The following is a 20406-nucleotide window of genomic DNA, read 5'->3' as shown; positions in this document are numbered from 1 at the left end:
AAAAGCCAGGCTATTGTTGTTTTCCTTTTCCATGGTGAATTTTATGTCTTCGAAGATGTTATTGATTGTGTTGTAGGCTTCTTCTATTGCAGATTGTTTCAAAACTACAAAGGTGTCGTCAACATATCGTACCCAAAGCTTTGGTTTGATCCGCGGTATGGCAATTTTCTCCAATTTTTGCATAACGGCTTCTGCAATGAATCCAGATATAGGTGATCCCATCGGGGTTCCTTTCAGTTGTTCATGTCCATTGGATTTGAAGTTTGTATGCAGGCATAAACATATAAGTTCGTAAACGCTCGTGTGTCGTAGGTTTTGAATTGATCCTGCTTGTTCCAGGAAGTCTTTCAACGTTTCTTTGGCTAGATCCAAGTTGACGGATGTGAAAAGTGCTGTCACATCAAAGGAAACCATAATCTCTTCTTCCATTGTGACGTTTTTCAGTTTGTTCAGAAATTGTTGGACATTATTGATTGAATGTTCTGATCCAGCAATGAGGGGTTTTAGTCTTTTCCAGGGGTCTTTGGCGAGATTGTAGGTTGGTGTTCCTCCTAATGAGACTATTGGTCTTAGTGGAGCTCCTTCTTTGTGTACTTTTGGTAATCCGTAGAATTGTGCGATATTTGAATCATTGGCTCTCATCTTCCAGCGTTCTTGTTGACTTATTTCATTTGCATCTTGAAGTTTCTTCAGGATAGTATTGATTTTATTCGTTAGCTTGGAGGTTGGATCCGTATTGATTGGTCGGTATGTAGTAATATCGTTGAGCAACTCTTGAGCCTTGTTGATGTAGTCACTCTTGTCCATGACCACGGTCATCCGTCCTTTGTCCGCTGGTAAAATCACAATATTACTATCCTGCTTGAGGGTTTTCAGTGCTTTCTTTTCGGTGAGCGAGAATGTTTCGAATCGTCTGTTGAACAACTGCTGAACACCTCAATAAGCCTGGTTAACCTACGCATATGTACATATTTGTCGTGTGGGTATGTATGTTGTATGCTGCTGTAAGGGAAGCGAATTTCCCTAGGGGATTAGTAAAGTTTCTCTTCATTCATTCATTCATTCATTCATTCTCAAGTACTGTCACTCAGTCCAGTACCTGGGGCGCACATAGTTTCTGCTGTTAATGTCCTTTTTCCAATGGTCCTCCTGAACACTAGATGGCGACAAACCGAAATGCGTCGCACGTCGAGCTCTAGGAGTAAGAAGAAGAAGAAGAAGAAGCTGCTTTCTCAGTAACGTTAATATTAGACTGTAGTAGAAGAACGCGTGACACATGGCGCGCTGCAGTGTCGTCGCCCCGCTCTCGGGAAGATTGTAGCGTTACTTTCAGGGGACGTGCGCATAACCGAGTGGAGTTAATGGTGTAAATGATGCGTTGTCAGCGCGACGCTTCGCAGCTCTGCTTCCTGGGACTGCTGCTGCTGGCGGAGCTGCTCTACGCGGCAGGTAGTAGTAGAGACTGAGTAGGACTCAGACTCGTCGTCGTAGTCGTACGTAGCGCTCGTGCGCGGCGCTTCTCCCCCGTCACGTGCGTGGTGGAGAGACTCGAGCGTCCGTCTTCGTCTGTCTTGCTTCAGCCTTAGCGACTTCTTTCTTCTCGTTGTTTCCCTTCAAAACTGGAGCAGGGCGGTATTATACTTCAGAAAGCAAGACATTCATTCGACGATTCGTCACCACATATTGTGTTACACCTTGTAATATTAACCATCATCTTCGTTCCTAACCCGGCGTCTAAGTCTTATGTTCTCCATGAGGCATTCGTCGACACTCACTGGCATGTGATATGGTCTCACCCATCAATTTCCTATTTGATATTCTTTGTTCTAATATTAGCTCTCAACCATTCATTTCCTAGTAGACACTCTGCTGGTCTCACCCATTCATTTCCTGTTTGATTCTCTTTGCTCTATTATGTTCTCACCCATTCATTTCCTAGCTAATATGGGCAGCCAGATCTGACCAGGCAGACCACAAATCATGTTCAAAATCTGAATAAAACTCATCGAAAATTCATTGAAATTGTTGATTGTACATTTATGTGTTCCAATGTCTAGTGTGAAGGGTGACATGAAGCCTTATGCTAGTCAGTTGAAACAAAGCGTAGTGTTTAAAAGTTGTAACTGGGGAATGTTTGAACTGAACGCAGCCTGAGGTTTATGGAGTTGCCTGGACTGAAGTTTGAGGGTTTTAGATGAACCCTTAATAAACATGAATGGATGCTCTGGGTCTTTCTCCGTAACTTATAAAACTTTTTGGTTTGCTGAAAGTTTGGCTGTACTTTGAATTTCAAGGCACTGTGAACACACACACACACACATTTTCAGAACCGCTTGTCCCTTACGGGGTCACGGGGAACCGGAGCCTAACCGGCAACACAGGGCGTAAGGCCGGAGGGGGAAGGGGACACACCCAGGACGGGACGCCAGTCCGCCGCAAGGCACCCCAAGCGGGACTTGAACCCCAGACCCACCGGAGAGCAGGACTGCAGTCCAACCCACTGCGCCACCGCACCCCCCATTGGCACTGTGAACACCTCTCTTATAAATATTAACTAGAGCTTTCTGCTCGAACCTTCCCGATGAATTTGTCGTCCTTTTCATTTTAAATCCATTCAACCATTTTCAATAACTGCTTGTCCTGAGCAGGGTCACTGTGAACCAGAGCCTATCCTGGCAGCATTGGCCGCAAGGCTCGGGGGGGTACACCCTGGACGGGACACTAGTCCATCACAGGGTATCCAGACACACACACACACACACTCACCCACCCATTTACACACTATGGACAGTTTTGCATCACCAATCAACCTTAACTGCATGTCTTTGGATTGTGGGAGGAAACCAGAGTACCCAGAGGAAATCTGCACAGATACAAGGAAAACATGCAAACTCCACACAGAGTGGGGGTCGAACGCACATTGTCTCGCACCACCCAGGTGCGGTGGAGCTGCAGCACTACTCGCAATGTTACTGTATTGTTTTTGATCCAACATGAAAATTGTTTGTGAACCAACTGCTTTGTAGCTGTCCCCCCCATCATAAATTGGTGCAAATTTTTACTGTAATGTGTGTGCTGTATTGTGATACATGGTATATGGTAGTGCCTGAAGTTGCATTATTAATGTGCGAGGCTCTCCTTCTTTCTTTTGTCCAGGTCTCGGAGTGAATGAACTGCTCTATTTCCGAATCCTGAGCCCTGAAGATATTGGCTACATATTCAGTGCAGCACCTGCTCGGGACTTTGGTGGGGATTTCGTAAGTATTTGTAATGGGGTGGGGTTTTATTATTCTTGTTAAACCTTTACTGGGTGTAGCATGCCTGCCAATTAGTCGACATGAGTAGCCTGTAACGGATTGCCGTTGTACTCAGCGTAGCTGTTGCCCTGTATTCTGTGCTTCATGTGATTGGCTCTAAATCACTTTGACTGTAATTAGACAAGCAGTTCTTGAAAATTCTTTGAAACATGGACTTTGTACATCTGAACTGCATGTGGTCTTTTCTCATCATTCTCTCTTTGCCAGACCTGCTCCTATGATGAGATCTTCCTGGTGCCAGCTGAGCCGCCTAATGGCTGTTCAGAGCTAAAGAACAAAGAGTTGATAGAGGACCAAGTTGTACTTGTGGAGAGAGGGTAAAGTTTCTGTCCTCACTGAAATGGATGTGGAGCAGTGAAGAGATAGTAGGAACAATTAAGGGTTCTACTGTATCTTCTCATGAGCTGTTAAACTTTAGAGGTGATTTTCTGAGTGCATAACTAAAAAGTTTGTCTGAGGTGAATGAAACATTTATGTGTGTTAAGTCTGGGAGCGATCTTGCCTTAATATTTCTTGCATTGCTTTCATTGAGTACCTAACTACACAACAGTTGTAACCCGCGTACATTGCTTTGAATAAAACAGATTCATAAAAACAACAGGAAAAACTTCCTTCCTTTTTTGCTTTGAGTATCCCGATCTGTTCACAAACTATATTTGCTGACCTCAAAATAGATCTTGGAACCTAGTGAGAATGGCAGGGGTCACTATTGTACATAGACAGTTGTGCGTTCATGAATTTTCTCCTCTCATCCTGCAGGGGCTGCTCGTTCGTACAGAAGACACGGATTGTCGAGGAAGCTGGAGGAAAGGCTGTGTTAATAGCAGATAACGCTTCTGACAATGACAGTCAGTACTTGGACATGATCACGGATGGCACAGCCGATCGTCCAAGCATACCAGCTCTTTTCCTTTTGGGAAGGGATGGGTAAGGCACTATGTTGTAGCTTGCCTTGTGGCAGTACCCAAACATTTCAGAATAACCATCTCTGTATTTTGCGGAATTGAGAGAGAGAAACACACGGTTGGACATCTTTTTACTACCCTAAAGCAAGCCCTAGGCAGTGCCTTGGCACTTTCATTTCCCCAATCACAAGCACACACTTACTAACTTGTTTTTTTAATAGATGGTGAATGAAAATAAGTAAAATGAGGCTAGAGGACTTTCCTCCCTTTACAAGTGTGTTATATATGATAAATGTATTATGTTTTAATGACAGTCTTCATCAGAGGAAATTTATTTCCTGTTACCATTTTTAAACAAATGGTTTGCATTCCACTTCATCTTTCTTATTTTTTCTACAGAATGATGATTCGTCGCTCCTTGCAAAGACATTCTCTTCCATGGGCAGTCATCTCTATACCTGTGAATGTGTCCAGTCTGGCTTCCTTCCCCCTGCAGCAGCCACCCTGGACGCTGTGGTAGAGACTCTGAGACAGGCTGTCCTGCACAAACTTGCTGATTTATGCATGTAAGCACATGAAAATATGACCAACCCAGCCCTAAAAGGGAGCTGTCCTCTCTTGTTGAGGACTTGAGAGTAGAGATGCATCTGAACTCTCTGAATGTTGCAGACTATTACAGATATGACAATTCTATCTATTCCCTTACTATTTTGCTTAAGATTGTGGCTACTCCAGAAGGTTTTTTTCTGTTCTAACTAGGCAACAAGCCACCTGTTTCAACTTAAACTGAACCTTTTACAAAAAAAAAAAACCCTTTTCCAGCTTTTAATGGTCTAGGGAAAACTTAGAACATGTGCTGGACAATGGTCCAGCTAAACCATGTATCCTGTCCTTTAACCTCTGTGCTGAACATGTCAGTGTTTCCCCAAACATTGCTTCCCAGTGATTTTTCCAAAGAGGTTGACTTTTTGCTGCACCTCCTGTCAAAGTCTCTGTTAAATTTGTTACTTAAAGTTAATCTTAAAGGTGAAAGTAGCAAATCTGACCACAATATATCAATGGAGACTGCAATATTGCTTACTTATATTCAACCCTTGGCAGCCCTACCCCTAACTGTAGTGCTTAGTGTTAAACACAGTTTGTCTGTTGCTGTTTACCACCATGGTAGGAAACATTCAGAGGAAATGCTGCGTGCATGCTGTGTCTCTGCCTTCAGCGCTACCAGGGAGACTGCAGACCTTTGACCCTACTTTGGATGCACTCTTTCACAATGCAGAGTGCTGACAGGCGGCCGATCAGCACCTGTTCAGACAAGCAAATGATACAGCACCTTTCTTGCCAAGCAGTTCTGTGTCTTCTGTTGTATTCTCTCAGTAGTAAACGGAACAGAAATTGAAATCTGAAATGTGTACACAGTACTGTGCCACACAAGCAGTTGTTACCTTTTATAATTTATTCTTTTAAATTTCTTAGAATAACTTGAACATGATTTGTAAATAGTCATAATAAATTTGTTACCATCAGATGGTCACTTTCATTATGTCTGGTGTTGCAGAAAGGTTGTGTTCCTATCAGTTGTGCAGTTTTGTTACTGTGACATTGTATAGAAAACATTAATTTTAAAAGCTTGCTTTTATTTATTTTTTTGGTGTGTTGGTGATGCTGCTTTTGCAGTGTGCAATATGGGAATAAGAATACATAGCAATGGTTGAGTTGGGTGTGTGGGGACTCTGGAAGAAAACACCAGCCTTCTGGAATAAATAAGACATTAATGAAGTAGTCAGCACCTCAGAACCTAGTGATGTTTCTGTGCCCAAGATCCTCGTGCTTGTTTTATCACTGTTGAGCAGCAGGAAGAGTGAGGTGATATAGTACTATTTTAAGATATCTGCACTACAATAATAAAATTGTAGGGTTTATTTTACTGTTTTAGAAATTTTGCCTTTCATGTATATAATCTGTAAACGTTTTCCTTTTAAACAAGCTATTCCTTTTACAATTTGTCATTTCTCCATACATGCATATGGTAGCAAGCGTTGAAGACCAGTAAAACTCAAGCAGCTGTAGACTTACCAAGCTAGAGAAGAAGGGTGGGGCCTAGTTATGGAAGTTTTGTATGGTTGCTACAGAATGCTTTTACTACACAATTTCAAGAAAATACTTATGTGCGCACACATCTGGTATTTTAATTAACAGTACAATGTCCAGTGCTGTTTTCAAGAGAGTAATAATTAAGCATTAATGCCTTTACAAAGAATCTTCCTACATCCTTTGGTGTTCTTTCACCTTGTGTTTTCATTTCAAATGCAATATTTACCTGAAGTGGAACTGCTTTAGTCTTGTAAGAGTGAAACTTTGAAATTGTTGTTCCTAAAGACAGAATTTCTTTGAAATGTTGTTCACCATCCAGGTAGCGTGTCATTCACAGTTTTGTGCCATTACAATTACAGCCATTCAGACTACTTCTCATGCTTCTAAGATATGTTACATTCATTCTCTTTACACACAATGACATTTCAAGAAAAAAACCAATAACCCAGGACAGGAAGACACAGGAGACAGTCTGCAGTGACAATAAACATTTATGCCGTCTCATTCTGTGTTGCACTGGTGGCTAAAGATGAACAAACACACTCACACGGATATGGGACAGTCCAGAATGATAGAAAAACATACCAATGATACTCTTATAGTTCTGCTCTCTACTTCAGCTGCAGTAAACTAAGTTACACTGATTGATTGGTTGACTTTATTTTCTAAATGTCATCTAGCCCTATTTAGTGTGCGCTTTATGCCTTTTTTTTTTTTTTTTACTATTTGCATCCTCTACATTTCCCACCCTTTCCTATATATGACGCAGTCATAACACACTTGTTCTTCCACTTATAGCACTCTCAGACTTGTATGTTTGAGTGTCCCCACTTTGTTGTCACTGATCCCTGATGGTGGTCTGACTACCGCCGCACTCCCAGTGGGTGACGGGGGAGGGTGTGCTAATCACTAACAAAGTGACAGACAGAGAGAAAGAGACATAAGTAACAACAGGTTGGTCCCCTAACACCTCCGCGAGTACAGCAGAAGGGAGGTGTTCATAACGACAGAGGGGGCTGTGATCCTCTAGGCTGGGCTTTCAGCCAAAGGAAGCTCAGCCCTGGGGTGCATGTCACAGTGTGCTTGTGGATGAGGCAGCCAGTCGTTTTCCTAGGTAGATTCTGAAATGCAAAAGGAGAACAGGAAGTTAGTTTGCAAACCGAAGCTTTATTATTATGCAATGTCCATCCTGTCACTTCTTCTAAGTAGTTATTAAGTGATTGAACACACAGCATCGGTGCTTGTCTTGTCATACACACAATGTGTCCGTGTTGGGTCAGCTCCACCATGAGTGAGCTTGCTGTACTATAAGCGTTTACTGTACCAGAGAGTGGTGTCTCACCCCAGTCCCAGTGTGAGTAGGTGTGTGGTCAGCAGGGATGGGATGAACAGCAGGAGAACCTCAGAGGAGAAAAACCCCCTTTTCATCACCTCACTCTTCCTCACACTGAGAGAGCTGGACTGCTTTGATCGCTGAAACATGAACTCCCTGGCAAAGACCAATGCAGAAACATGAGAAAAAATTAATTATACAAAATGAATTCATTAGAATATATTATTTATTAGCGAAGTGAATGGTGTGGTGGTCACTAGTCCTGTGTATGACTCAGGGATTGCAGGTTCAAATTCCAAGGGGGCACTATCAGTAATATACCTCTGTTGCTTCACTCTTTGTTCTGCAAACATTTGCCTTGATTCATGCCTTGAAGATACAGTTGTTACTAGCGATTGCATGCTTTGTCCAGTCGTTAATGTAAGACACGGGCACAAGTACAGTACTTACTTGGGGGGCTGGTTTTCTGGTCGACTGGACCAGTCCCACACCCACTCTGCGCTGACTTGTCTCCCACTGTGGAGACCACGCTGACCATCATCCAACTTAAAAAGCAAAAGAATGGAGGTGGATGGAAAAAGTGAGTGGAGGAAGTCAGAAAAAAAAAAAAAATATTAAGGGAAAATTTTCCATAACAATGCTCTTGTGTGTATGAGTCTACTTCCATTATTTAAATGTCTACATGACATTTCGCTCACGCATTTCTCCGGAGAGATGAGAAAAAAGATTTTCTGATCTGGGTAATTTTTCTTTACTACAGCAGTTTAGGGTAAGTATCTTGCTCAAGGGTACTATGTCAGGAGGTGGGATTCAAATGTGGGCCATTCCAGTCCAAAGGCAATGACTCTAAGCAGTACACCACCCGTTGCTCTACCTGTATGATGGAATCTGTGCCGCTGCTTCCCTCGCTGCCCGCTTGTGGGGAGCCAGCTGCCTGGGGGGTCAGCTCAAAGGGGCTGTTGAGCACAAAACGTTAACAAAGCTGCAGTTATACAGCAAAAACAGTTTAACACACAAACTAAACTTTTTGTGTAGTGTTCTTTGGAACATGTACTTTATCCAGCTAAATTCATGAATCTGCATATAATTAATTGCAAGTCTGTGAACAAATAAGACTATTCTCCTGACACTATATGTTTATTTTACCTTTTTGCACTCATGTCATGAAGTCAGAACCTTAACTACACTTTATGTTCAAACATTATGGCGTTTAAAAAACTTAAGCTTTCAAATGTTTTTTCCCCCTTTACTTCCATAAAATCTTGTGAAAAGAAACATTTACACACACTTTCTCACCTGTCTGTGTGGATGCTCCTCTCACACTCCAGTTGTGCCTCCAGCAGGATTTTCTCCAGCTCTCCCTGCAGGAGAGACGAGGTGGTGCTCTGTGGGCCTATCACACTGTCCCTACGGCTGGACACAGCAGCAGTAAATCCCTCCAGTTCAACCCAGGAGCCTGAGAAGACACGAGGGGTAACGAGCCATGATCGGACTGCACAGATCAGTAAGGTACCGGTTAAGATGGCATCACCTTTCCTGACTCGCACGGACGTGCCGTTCAGTTAAGAATATTTATTACGCAACAAACCAATCTTCAAGAAGTCGAGAGGATGTGTAGCAGTTCTAAGGGACATATTTGACTTCCACTTTAATAAACGGTAACAGACAAATGCGTACAGAAACAATAACCTCACGCCTGTTCAGCATGACCCATCCCCAGGACTGATCTTTGCCGCAACTGACAGTTGCATAAGATCTATTTTTGCTGAGGATTAGCTCATCCTTCCTTCTGTGTTCCATTTCAGACTGTTACTTCAGGCTTTTATTCGGGCTGTAAGCTGGGAAAGTATGATGTCAGTTTCTGCGTAGAAACACAACAGTGAAGAGAAGCCTTTCCTGAATTAACTTCTCCAGTGATGTCACCAACACTACGCAACCGTGTAAAAAGACTTATTTTTATCAGCCATCAGTAAGTAGCTCATGATGAAATACCAGTGACTGCTTGCAAAATGCTCTTGCAATAATTTTCTCAGTGACTCCACAAAGGATTTCTAATTATCTTAAATTTCTTCCATTATCTTTGTTTATGCATTGTTTCCACGCACTGAATTTTGCCGTTCATAATTAAGTGATAGTTACTCAATATGCAGTGCTCTCCATGCCTTACAGTTCTTCTAACTGGTTTACACTGTACGTGTCCTTTCACAATTTTTTTTTTCTGTTTCTCTAGTTTTTTCTTTCTGAGATTCTTACATAAAATTCAGAAAGAAATGTAATATACATACGCGATATACTACGTAATATAAGCTCATTATGCATAGAATATGACGTGTGCATGGATAGTATACCAGCTACATTGAATTCAAGGGGCAGTTCAAGAACAGTAATAATACAAGACAGTTAAGTGGGTAAAGTTATTATTGTTCTTTGTTTAGCTGATGCCTTTGTCCAAGGTGACTTACAGGGATCGCTTTATACAAGAGAAAATAACTAAAATAAGTGTTCACTCTGTAATCGCTCTTACTCATATCCGGTACACTGAGGCCGGGAGCGAGCGGGGCAGCTGCGGGGGGAAAAGGGGCAGGGATGGCGAGCAGGCCAGTGTGCCATTGCCCCAGATTCCTCCGCGAGAGACAGCAGTTACGTAACCGCCGAGAGCAGCCCCACACTCCGTGCGCACGAGGCCACCGCACCATCTCTGCGGCAGGAAAGGTTCCTGCCTGCCATTTAATTGCACAAAAAAAAAAATCAATGTCTTAATCCACTCCTATCACTTCCTTCAGTTCATTGCTTGCCACTCCTTTTGTTCTATAGCCCAGTCCTGTCAACATATCTCACAAGTGCATCTGCCATGTGTTCTCCTCTCATTTTAGGGAGGCATGGTAACCAGGTGCAGCTGCTGGCACCCCCTTCCTTGCGTGCCACACACAAGTGTTTCCTGTTAAGTGTTAAAACAGTGTTATGCGTTTTGAGGCCAAACCATCTGAAAATAAACAGTGAATCCGCCAGTGTGTCTGCCTTGGAATATGCGTGTGAAAGCGCGGGGAAGTCAGAGTGTCAGTGAATTGCTTCAGTCATGATGCAAGACGCATGATAAATAAATAGCATAGCCTACACTGATGGGAATCTTTAGTGTATGGGTGCCTGAAATGTAGCGTAACCTGACATATTAATGAAAATATCAAGAAGACCACGCCACGGTGGTTAAAAATAAGCACACGATAAGAACACGCAGAATTTAAGCACGAGAAGGAGATATTTCGGTCAGAAGGAGGGGTACGGACGTGCCCTCGTTCACGCAGGAACGCCGCGCGGCCAGGGAGGGGCGTCACGAGGACATGCAGCCCGGCACGATCGCGGACGAGCGCACTGCGCATGTGCGTCGCGGAGCGGGAGCCCGTGCGCTGTCGGCTCGGAGAACTCGCTGGAAATCGTATTCCGTCGGACCTCGCAATGCAGCAGACTCGCATTTTAACCGAGCTTCTGCTGTGACCACTTGCCTCGTGATTCCCAGCTAACTCAGAGTGTCGTCACCGGTGTGTCTCACGCACTTTGTCACGAATAACCTGAAGCAATCAGTCGTCGTCGGCCAGCATCATCGATTTTCCGTGCACCCCGCTGCCCGCATCACCTACGCAACAAAGCCACGAAACTAGACTTCGCGGAGCGAATCTGTCATCCCTGCGCGGTGCAGATGACCGCACTCACCATGCAGGCCGTCCTCTCTGGACTGAGAGCCGCTCAGGGACATCGCTGCCGAGCACCCGCACTGTCGGAGAGATGGAGGCGGACGGAGAGTTGCGCCCAGATGAAGTCCACTTTGTTTGTGGACTCCCTTTGGCAGGCGGTGTGTGTGTGTGTGTTGTTAACGGCGCACGTCAGCACTGTGACCTCACACCGCTAATCCGTCCCCCTCCCCCTGCCCCACGTGTAGAGGTAAACAGAGCTGCTCTTTAACCATTTGCAACCCCAGCCTCCCTTCATCAGCAGAACCGCGTCTCGGAATCGCACGAACTGCACTATATATTACAAGTGTCAATGACACTACTGAAGTACAGCAACGCGTGCGACTCAGGGGTCTTCATTACCCCACAGATGGAATAAACGAGTGTGTGAACGGGGGGTGCGGTGGCGCAGTGGGTTGGACCACGGTCCTGCTCTCTGGTGGGTCTGGGGTTCGAGTCCCGCTTGGGGTGCCTTGCGACGGACTGGCGTCCCGTCCTGGGTGTGTCCCCTCCCCCTCCAGCCTTGCGCCCTGAGTTGCCGGGTTAGGCTCCGGTTTCGTGGGACCCGCCGTTCCGAAAATGTGAATGTGTGAACCAAATACATAAAGCACTGAAAGAGGTTGGCGGATTAAGGTTAATTTCAGTCGTAAGAATAGGACACGAGGTTTTTCCTTCTTGTGTCAAAGCACATCTCGTTATGGTGTTTATTTCCCAGTGCAAACCGCCTGATCGCTGATGGATTTGTATAACTAATGAGAAATAGCTCATTACTGCAATCACTCTCTTAGAGGTCAGGACACTTAGCGCGTGCAGTGGATTTACGTAACGGAGACACAGAGCCGGATTGCCGCTGTTAATGAAACGATTAAGTAACATAAACTGACTAAATGGAATGCCCCCTCGGTCAATAAAATATGAAATATAAAAAAAGAAGGGCGAGATCTATTCAGCTCGGTGACCGACAACGGGGATCTGCGTTGTTTGTTTGTCATGAGGGATTTGCCTCTGTAACAGGTAATAGCCTGGCACTCGGACTTCCTCTAACCTCACGCAGCCCTCTTGAAATAGATCTGTAATCTGTTGTTGTTGTCCATTGTGGTTTTGCACGGAGGGGGACTCGGGGGAGGAGGTGCTCGCGGGCTGTGTCATTCCGCGTCACCGTGTACATGTGCCTTACGTAACACTCCTGCTGAACACTGCCACCTAGTGGAGCACGTCACACAGTTCTCTCCCGTCATTTCACGTCCCCTCTCAGGAAATGCAATACAGTGCAGTACACGCGCAAACTATAAAGTGTGGTCCTGTGCCGCGTTAATTGCTTAATTTTATGCACTTGGATTTCTAAACACATTTATTAAAAATGAGGAACTTGTAAACGTCAAAACGCCACCGCTAGGTAATTCCAACAACGAAATCTTTCGTCATTCAGATTTAATTACGAGATTCAGAACAAGTGAGACGTGTTGTTAAATCCTTATTATTCCCGACTTTCGGAGTTGAAATACGGCGCCGAGTTGATACACGAATTCTCTGCTGTCAAAATACACTGAAAACACGCAAATCAATGTTCCGTCAAGCCTTAACGAGATGAAACCGCGTACATAGAGACCCACAAATACCTTTAAAACATCACTTAAACCCCCAGTTTAAACCCAGTTTGAAATAGATTACATCGAACGTTTATCTTACAGTTGTACCTTCATTTCATACTTTAAACAACGAAAGTCAGCAAATAGTTGAACTAATCATTAGTCATCATTAATCAATGATTATCGTAAACAGAGTTAGGTGTAACGCATTGTAGCATCTTGTCAGTATTAAAAACGTTGTAGTATAATTTGAATACAATCTTAAGGGTATTACTACAGGTTAACCACAGGGCTTGAGCTCCAGGGCTAACAGCGCGTGCGCACGCCCTGACGAGGCGGAGTGATTCAGCGGGATGTTTTTCCGGTGACGCGGCCATTCAGTAGTTCCTTCCTTCATTCATTCATTCATTCAGTCGCTGAAACGGAGTGACGCGAAGCGGAAGGAGAAACATGGCCGTGGCTTCGCTTAGAAGAAGCGTTTTGTCTTTGAACAGGGTGAGCGGAAAGGACAACGCGTCGGCTTGAGGGACCATGTCTGTCGTGTGCGAAATGCTCTTATTTCAAGTAGTTGGGCTCAGCTGACACGAATTGGAACGCGTGTTCACAGACTCAGACTGTTGCGTCGCGTTCACACACGTGGTTACTAAGTCTAATGCTTCACTTAGCTGACGCTTTTCTCCAAGTGACTTGTAACTTACAATTATTTACACAGCTAGATAAATTTTTACTGGAGCAATTCTACGGTAAGTACGTTGCTCAAGTACTACAACTGATGGTGGGACTCGAACCTGCGTCCTTAGACTTGATTCAGGCAGTAGCTCTAACCACTAAGTCTAGACTAACCTGTCCCCCTGAATGAATTCTTTTACGTCAGGCTGATAGCTGCTCTTTTTTTTTTTTTTCTTTCTTTCTTTTCTCCAGTTGTCTGCAGTGACTCCTGAATTTGGAGTTCTCACAGCTGTTCTGAACACACACGTCTCACTGTCTGTACTGTCGCTACTTTTCACATGCAGATGGTGCACAAAAGTATTGGTAACACGAATCAATCAATGTAGAAATATTATATGAAGTGACACACAGGGGAATGGGGCCACCCCGTGCCCTTCGTGCGGCTTACCTCATCTTGGAATGTTCCAGTACTCGTGTGCTGGGCTACATTAGTCCATGCAGGAGAGGCCCCGGGTCCTTGAGGGATGAATGAATCGGAAACTTCGTCTCCGTTTTCCCTGAAGGTTCAGTGGTGTTTTAGAGCTCATCTTTTGCGAAGCCTCAGAAGACATTTCACCCCGTCTTGGCATCTATGGAACATCTCTTGAATCTAGTGATGTGAAGGGAGATATTGCCAGCTGTGAACATTCTCCTAAAATTACTAAGACCACACAGAGAACGCCACTCTTAAAAAATGCAGCACACACCACAGATGGTGCAAAACAAATTTCAGAGAAGTCCTATGATTCAATCTTCATCAATCAGTCATCTTCAATCAATGATAAAGGTGTCATATTGTTTGGTATGGATAGGATAGAATGGTACTTTATTAATGCCTGCAGGGACATTGTCACACTCTCTTACACACACGCATAGGATCTTAACACATGACACTTAGCGAAGGGCATGGTTATACCCAAACAAAATAAATTGTAAAAATAGACTGTCACAAATTAAAGTTGCACAGTTAAACAAGAGTGACACCTGAAAAGTCACTTGACGGCCAATGTACGTACACACACACCATCTGAAACTGCTTGTTCCATACGGAGTTGCGGGGAGCTAGAGCCTAACCCGGCAACACGGGGTGAAGGGACACACCCAGGACGGGACGCCAGTCCGTCTCAAGGCACCCCAAGCGGGACTCGAACCCCAGACCCACTAGAGAGCAGGACCTGGTCCAACCCACTGCACCATCGCACCCCCCTGGCCTATGTACAGTTAAGAGATAACAGGCCCTTCAGTGGCATTATGGAGCCAGATGACTGTTTTTAAGAAGGACCTGCAAAATTGCTTCTTTTGTATGTTGTCATTGAATAACCCAGTGGCTAAAGGAGCTCATCATAGCAGATAACTTCCACGTTTAACAATGGGCATCAGTGTCAGGTGAAGACATCCTGTTTATGCCATATATGGATATTTGATATTTTTATTATTTTGCCTGCTTATTATCTTCTTATGTTCTTCTCATTCTCTGTCATCTTCAGACTCTAAGAGGCTCTTGGTGCCAAGCCCCAGACTTAAGGCCTGTATGTGTATCAGCCTGCCAGAGAACCCCCGAGAGATCCTCTGTTCATGCCCGCAACACCTTCAAGGTCACAATGGTGCCAGGGGATGGAGTGGGTCCTGAGCTCATGAGAGCTGTCAGGGAGGTCTTCAAGGTGTGTTGTTGCACACACCACTGAATTCCATGCTAACCTGTGCTTTTGGTAGTTAGTCCTCAAATTCTTTTTTTTTCTAGGTTAACCATGCTAGATATTATGAGTTCCTATGTGGTATACTGTATATATTTTTCTATTTGGTACCTAGCTGTCTTCAGTGGAATCTCTTGTATTTCATGCTTTCCACTTGATGTAGAACTGTCTTGGTGTATTTGTCTTTCTTGCCCTCTTCCTGTCCTAGGCAGCAGATGTACCTGTGGAGTTTGAGGAAATCCACATCAGCGAGGTTCACAATATGGCTAGTGAGGAGAAGCTGGACCAGCTATTTACATCAGTGAGGAATAATGGAGTGGCTATCAAAGGTACAGTAGGGGCTCAGCAAAAAGCCATGCGTCTCCAAGTGACTTCATTACATCACTTGAGTACACTGGCTCCTCAGCATATAAACACAACTGAGACCAAAAGTCTGTTTGTAACCCATTTTGAACAAGGTACTACTTACCCTGAAACCACACACACACTGGCTGAAGCTGCTTGTTGCGGGGGGGGTCGGGGCTGGCCTGGCGGCATGGGACTGTGGGGGGGGACACCCAGGGCGGGATGCCAGTCCGTCACAGGGCACCCCAAGTGGGACTCGAACCCCAGACCCGCCAGAGAGTGGGACCCAGCCAAGCCCACTGCGCCACTACACCCCCCCACCCTGAAACCATACAAGAGAAATTTTGCTGTTGAATGAATTGGTAAATCACTGTAAGTAGTTTAATATTGTAAGATGTTTGGTAGAAAAAAAAATCTGCTAAATGATTTAATAAGTCATTTTAAACTTCCCATTTATATTTACCATAAGCAAGGGTTTTGATTGGCTGAGATTGTCAGAGTAATAGGAAGTAATTTCTGTAGTTGGTTTTGTTATAGAATGATGTGAATGAAATGAATGAAATGTGAATAAGATTGTCGGCAAAAGTCCTATTGTACTGAATAATAAGCCTGTTGTATGAAAAAGGGTATATACACATTTGTAAGCAGGTTTAGTGGAGTTTTTTGTGCAGGACCGTTGTACGAGCGCTGGGAGTACACGTAAAAACATAACCTGGAACATTTATCTTTGAAAACTGTTAACATATGCAGTGTCTTGCTGAGCCCATAACAGTTGCCAGCATACTTCATGTACTTTTGAGTACTTTTTTTGTTCGGTACATAAAAATACAAACTTTCTGGTAAAACATGTTATCACTATACAAGTGGGGGGGGGGACATTCCTTTCATATATGGCTGTATTCCCACAGTGTGTCATAGGCACAGTTGTTATAAAAGTGTACATACAGTAATAATAATTGCATCAGTTTCATATTAGGAAGACCTCAATTCATAATGAGCAAACTATTCTTGGTAATATTGACAACACTGTCCTCTTTGAACAGGGAAAATCAACAACCCAATGGCATACAAGGGAGATCTAGCCTCTTATGAGATGAAACTGAGGTCAGTGTTTTCCTCGTGGTGGAGAATGAAAGCGAATTCAAATACACTGGCTCTTCATATTAAGGATATTCAAGCCTATTTCTGAAGATTCAGACATTTTCCTGATAGTTTCTCGTCTACATAAGAGACTGACGTGCAAGCTGCAATTGTAGGACATACTTTAGATAAAACTTCCCAGTCAGTGTCAGGTGCAGGCAGTGAGAACTAATGTTCTGTACTGGATGGTTCTGTACGCAGGCGAAAACTGGATCTCTTTGCCAATGTGGTCCATGTGACCAGCCTGCCTGGATATAGCACTCGCCACAACAGTTTGGACCTTGTCATCATCCGTGAGCAAACTGAGGGTGAATACAGTTCCCTGGAGCATGAGGTAAACCATCCTTTAAGTGAAGATCATTGTCAGAGCAGAAAAAGACGGGGGTCTTATTTACCTTGTTAAAAGCTAAAAAAGAATTTTAAAAACCCGCTTAAGGTCTCTGCGGCCGTGGGCATGGACAGCGGACAAGCCTCCCAGGCGTGCTGTGATCCTCGGCCTCTGGGCTGCTGCAGAGAGAAAAGATAAGGAAAAGATCAAGTGCACCTCTCTGCTGTTAGAGACTCAAAGCCTGTAAGCACTGGAAGTTAGCGTTAAAAAAAAAAAAAACACTTGTACTGAGCATCCAACACTTCCAAACGAACAGTGTCCGCTTCTCACCACCCCTTCTGGGAGCTCAGGGTATGTGGAAAGGCACAGAATGTTGTGGATGCTGCGACGGACTGGCGTCCCCTCCTCCTCCGGCCTTACGCCCTGTGTTACCGGGTAGGCTCCGGTTCCCCCGTGACCCCGTATGGGACAAGCGGTTCTGAAAATGTGTGTGTGTGTGTGTGTGTGTGTGTGTGTATATATATATATATATATATATATATATATATATATATATATATATATATATATGCAGGATTAATTTGGTGCGTCTCTCTCTATGAATATCAGATAACTCCCTTAAACCTAAACACCTTTTTTTTCCCCGCTTGTCTATGTATCAGAGTGTGAAGGGTGTTATCGAGTCTCTTAAGATCATCACAAGGGAGAAATCTCACAGAATAGCCAAGTTTGCGTTTGACTACGCAACTAAGAAGGGCCGCAGCAAAGTCACAGCTGTGCACAAGGCCAACATCATGTAAGCATCACTTTGTGTGTATTAGTGTGGCACATTAATGTTCAGTACATAAATAGTATTTGAAAACAATATATTCTAATATTATGTCTTCAACAGGAAGTTGGGGGACGGTCTCTTTCTACAGAGCTGTGCTGAGGTGGCGAAGCTCTACCCCAAAATCAAGTTTGAGAACATCATTATTGACAACTGCTGCATGCAGGTACAGACCAATGTGAAGTTCCTTAAAAGATCCACCAGAACTACGACTCGCTTTGCGTACTAAGCATATAGATCAGTTGTCAGAATGCCTCTGCTGAGGAACAGTTTCCTCACTTCTTTCTATTTGTGGGGGAAGTGCCAGTCTTTTGGGATTGTGTACCTTCTTGCCTGAAGCAAGACTGATGCTGCATAAGTAAATTTGTTTGAATGTGTAGTATAGGAGCATGGCTTTATAAAACACACCACAGTCTAGAAATGTACAAGTGTTAGTAATATAATTACAGTTTATAAGTCAAATCCGTTTCCTGGAAGCCAGTTTACAAACATTGGTTTAAAGAGGTTCTCTGCTCTCTCCCAGCTGGTACGGAACCCATACCAGTTTGATGTACTGGTGATGCCCAACCTCTATGGCAATATCATTGACAACCTGGCAGCTGGGCTGGTGGGCGGCGCTGGTGTGGTGCCAGGGGAGAGCTACAGTGATGAGTATGCTGTCTTTGAGACGGTGAGACTGCTTGAAGCTTTTTGTTCTCTATTCTGTGTGTGTGTGTGTGTGTGTGTGTGTGTGTGAGAGAGAGAGAGAGAGAGAGAGAGAAAATGACGAGGCAGGAGCCAAGTCGGTGAAATTTTGACCTCTGTTTGTTGTGTAGATGTAACGTGTGGGTGGGGGTGTTTGTTACAGGGGGCACGACACCCCTTTGCACAGGCTGTGGGTCGGAATATTGCTAACCCCACCGCCATGCTGCTGAGCGCTGCAAACATGCTGAGGCATCTCAAGTAAGTGCTATGGCAGTTGTACATACACGTTTGTACTTTTTCATGCTTTCATATATCATAAGTGTGTATACAGTGTAGGAACACACTGTTAGCGTTCATGAATTCCAACTGATACCTGTTTACTTCAGCTTGGACTACCACTCCAACATGGTTTCTGAGGCTGTCAAGAGAGTCATCAAACAGGGCAAGGTAAACTTTTTTTCCTGTGCAGTATGCATTTTTAAATGTTTGTAATCAGTACCTAAAGTCTGTGTCCAAGTATTGGTATGTTTTCACCTTAAACAAGAATCCTTGTTCCCATTCCTTGTAAAACATGTAAATTGCTGGTCTGTCCTCACCCCCCCTTCGCCTCTACCATGTGCCCTCCCCAACCCACATATGTATCTGTATCAGGTGCGGACAAAGGACCTCGGGGGTTATTGCACCACGGAAGATTTTGTAAGAGCTGTTGTCAACAACTTGGGTCACCAATCTGTGTATTAAGAAGCCCTCTCCTTGTCAACTGCTCTATAGTTTTGTGGCTTTGCTGCAGGCTTTACCTACATGTAGTCATCTATTGTGTGTTAGACCTTCTCAATGGGCAAATAAGGAACAACAAGAGGGAAGCTGGCACATCCTCCTGGAATTCACCACCCATGGCATCCATATGAGTGGTCAGTTGATGTTGTACTTCAAATCTGAAACCACCATTCAAAGTGTTGGATATAGGTTACACCTTGACAGGGTGTCTTCTAGTCCACGCTTCTGACCTTTTGAGTCTTACTATTGAATTGCTGTCCTGAACTACAGTTAAGTACATTTTGTCAGTGGGGTCTTTTTTGGCATGGAAAAACTGCTTGGCTGCTAAACTGCTTCCTCTGGGACAGTGGGATGCTCAGCTTCAGTGTAGTGCTGATGTAAAACAGCACTCCTTTAATGAATGTAAAAACTGGATAACACATTGAACCTTGAAACCTTTCTCTTGTCTGCCAATGAACACACACACACACACACACACACCACACAGTGAAGAGAGGACCACTAGCAAAATTGTGGCATGATTTACATGTATGTAAATGTATTCAATAAAAACTTTCATAAACCTGCATATTGTGTCCTATTTACATGTATTAATTTCTTAACTGTCTCATATCTTTTGACTTATTTGGTTCCACATGTAGCTGCTGCCCCCTCCTGCTCGAAGTCTCCTGGACTCGGGTCTGACGACTTTAAATTTATAGCTTTTTTTTTTTTGCTACACCATAACACTAATTCAACATTTTTTTTTATTGGCATGGGCTGCGTAGTAGCAATCACAGTGCCTCGGTGGTGCGAGGGGACGTGAGTTCAGTCTGTGTGGAGTTTGCATGTTCTCCCCATGTCTGTGTGGGTTTCCTCCGTTCAGGTTCCCCCATAGTGTGTTTCACTGATGTATGGATGAGTGACCCAGTGTAAGTAGTGTATCTAGCAGTGTAAGTCAC

The 20406-nt window shown here is 44.0% G+C and overlaps 3 protein-coding genes across 4 annotated transcripts; 2 read left to right on the top strand and 1 right to left on the bottom strand.

The window, feature by feature from the left end:
- Positions 1-1212: 1212 nt before the first annotated feature.
- LOC108938621 (protease-associated domain-containing protein 1-like) lies at positions 1213-5747 on the top strand. 2 transcript variants are annotated; one of them, XM_018759384.2, is made up of 6 exons: positions 1213-1449; positions 3157-3257; positions 3525-3634; positions 4077-4244; positions 4622-4788; positions 5391-5747. In XM_018759384.2, the coding sequence occupies exons 1-5, from the start codon at positions 1371-1373 to the stop codon at positions 4740-4742; spliced, it is 579 nt and encodes a 192-aa protein (XP_018614900.1). In that variant the 5' UTR covers positions 1213-1370; the 3' UTR covers positions 4743-4788; positions 5391-5747. The 2 variants fall into 2 exon arrangements, with proteins under 2 accessions (XP_018614900.1, XP_018614899.1); XM_018759383.2 differs by having other exon boundaries at positions 4622-5747.
- Positions 5748-7018: 1271 nt separating this feature from the next.
- On the bottom strand, positions 7019-11548 carry LOC108938622 (BCL2/adenovirus E1B 19 kDa protein-interacting protein 3). The gene is made up of 6 exons (XM_018759385.2): positions 11355-11548; positions 8943-9102; positions 8521-8602; positions 8097-8191; positions 7656-7802; positions 7019-7434 (listed from the first exon to the last, which is right to left on the bottom strand). Exons 1-6 carry the CDS (start codon positions 11395-11397, stop codon positions 7386-7388), a joined length of 576 nt encoding a protein of 191 aa, XP_018614901.1. The 5' UTR covers positions 11398-11548; the 3' UTR covers positions 7019-7385.
- A 1789-nt stretch (positions 11549-13337) lies between these two features.
- Positions 13338-20027, top strand: LOC108938620 (isocitrate dehydrogenase [NAD] subunit beta, mitochondrial-like). Its single transcript, XM_018759382.2, has 11 exons — positions 13338-13455; positions 15156-15329; positions 15571-15691; positions 16751-16811; positions 17049-17181; positions 17838-17971; positions 18068-18170; positions 18528-18674; positions 18852-18946; positions 19075-19135; positions 19340-20027. Exons 1-11 carry the CDS (start codon positions 13411-13413, stop codon positions 19427-19429), a joined length of 1164 nt encoding a protein of 387 aa, XP_018614898.1. The 5' UTR covers positions 13338-13410; the 3' UTR covers positions 19430-20027.
- The last annotated feature ends 379 nt before the right edge of the window (positions 20028-20406 follow it).

Source organism: Scleropages formosus, chromosome 17, assembly GCF_900964775.1.
Source record: "Scleropages formosus chromosome 17, fSclFor1.1, whole genome shotgun sequence".
Lineage (NCBI taxonomy): Eukaryota > Metazoa > Chordata > Actinopteri > Osteoglossiformes > Osteoglossidae > Scleropages > Scleropages formosus.
This window is presented reverse-complemented; position numbering and strand designations above follow the sequence as displayed.

What these genes read in the sequence shown, in the direction of transcription:
- LOC108938621 (XM_018759384.2), top strand. Translation starts at nt 1,371, where the DNA reads ATGATGCGTTGTCAGCGCGACGCTTCGCAGCTCTGCTTCCTGGGACTG. An exon ending in GGAGCTGCTCTACGCGGCAG is followed by an intron (nt 1,450 to 3,156) that starts GTAGTAGTAGAG and finishes TCTTTTGTCCAG; the next exon opens with GTCTCGGAGTGAATGAACTG. An exon ending in GGGACTTTGGTGGGGATTTC is followed by an intron (nt 3,258 to 3,524) that starts GTAAGTATTTGT and finishes TCTCTTTGCCAG; the next exon opens with ACCTGCTCCTATGATGAGAT.
- LOC108938622 (XM_018759385.2), bottom strand. Translation starts at nt 11,397, where the DNA reads ATGTCCCTGAGCGGCTCTCAGTCCAGAGAGGACGGCCTGCATG. An exon ending in AGGAGCATCCACACAGACAG is followed by an intron (nt 8,603 to 8,942) that starts GTGAGAAAGTGT and finishes TGTGCTCAACAG; the next exon opens with CCCCTTTGAGCTGACCCCCC. An exon ending in CTACTCACACTGGGACTGGG is followed by an intron (nt 7,435 to 7,655) that starts GTGAGACACCAC and finishes TTTGCATTTCAG; the next exon opens with AATCTACCTAGGAAAACGAC.
- LOC108938620 (XM_018759382.2), top strand. Translation starts at nt 13,411, where the DNA reads ATGGCCGTGGCTTCGCTTAGAAGAAGCGTTTTGTCTTTGAACAGG. An exon ending in CTGTCAGGGAGGTCTTCAAG is followed by an intron (nt 15,330 to 15,570) that starts GTGTGTTGTTGC and finishes TTCCTGTCCTAG; the next exon opens with GCAGCAGATGTACCTGTGGA. An exon ending in TTGACAACTGCTGCATGCAG is followed by an intron (nt 18,171 to 18,527) that starts GTACAGACCAAT and finishes GCTCTCTCCCAG; the next exon opens with CTGGTACGGAACCCATACCA.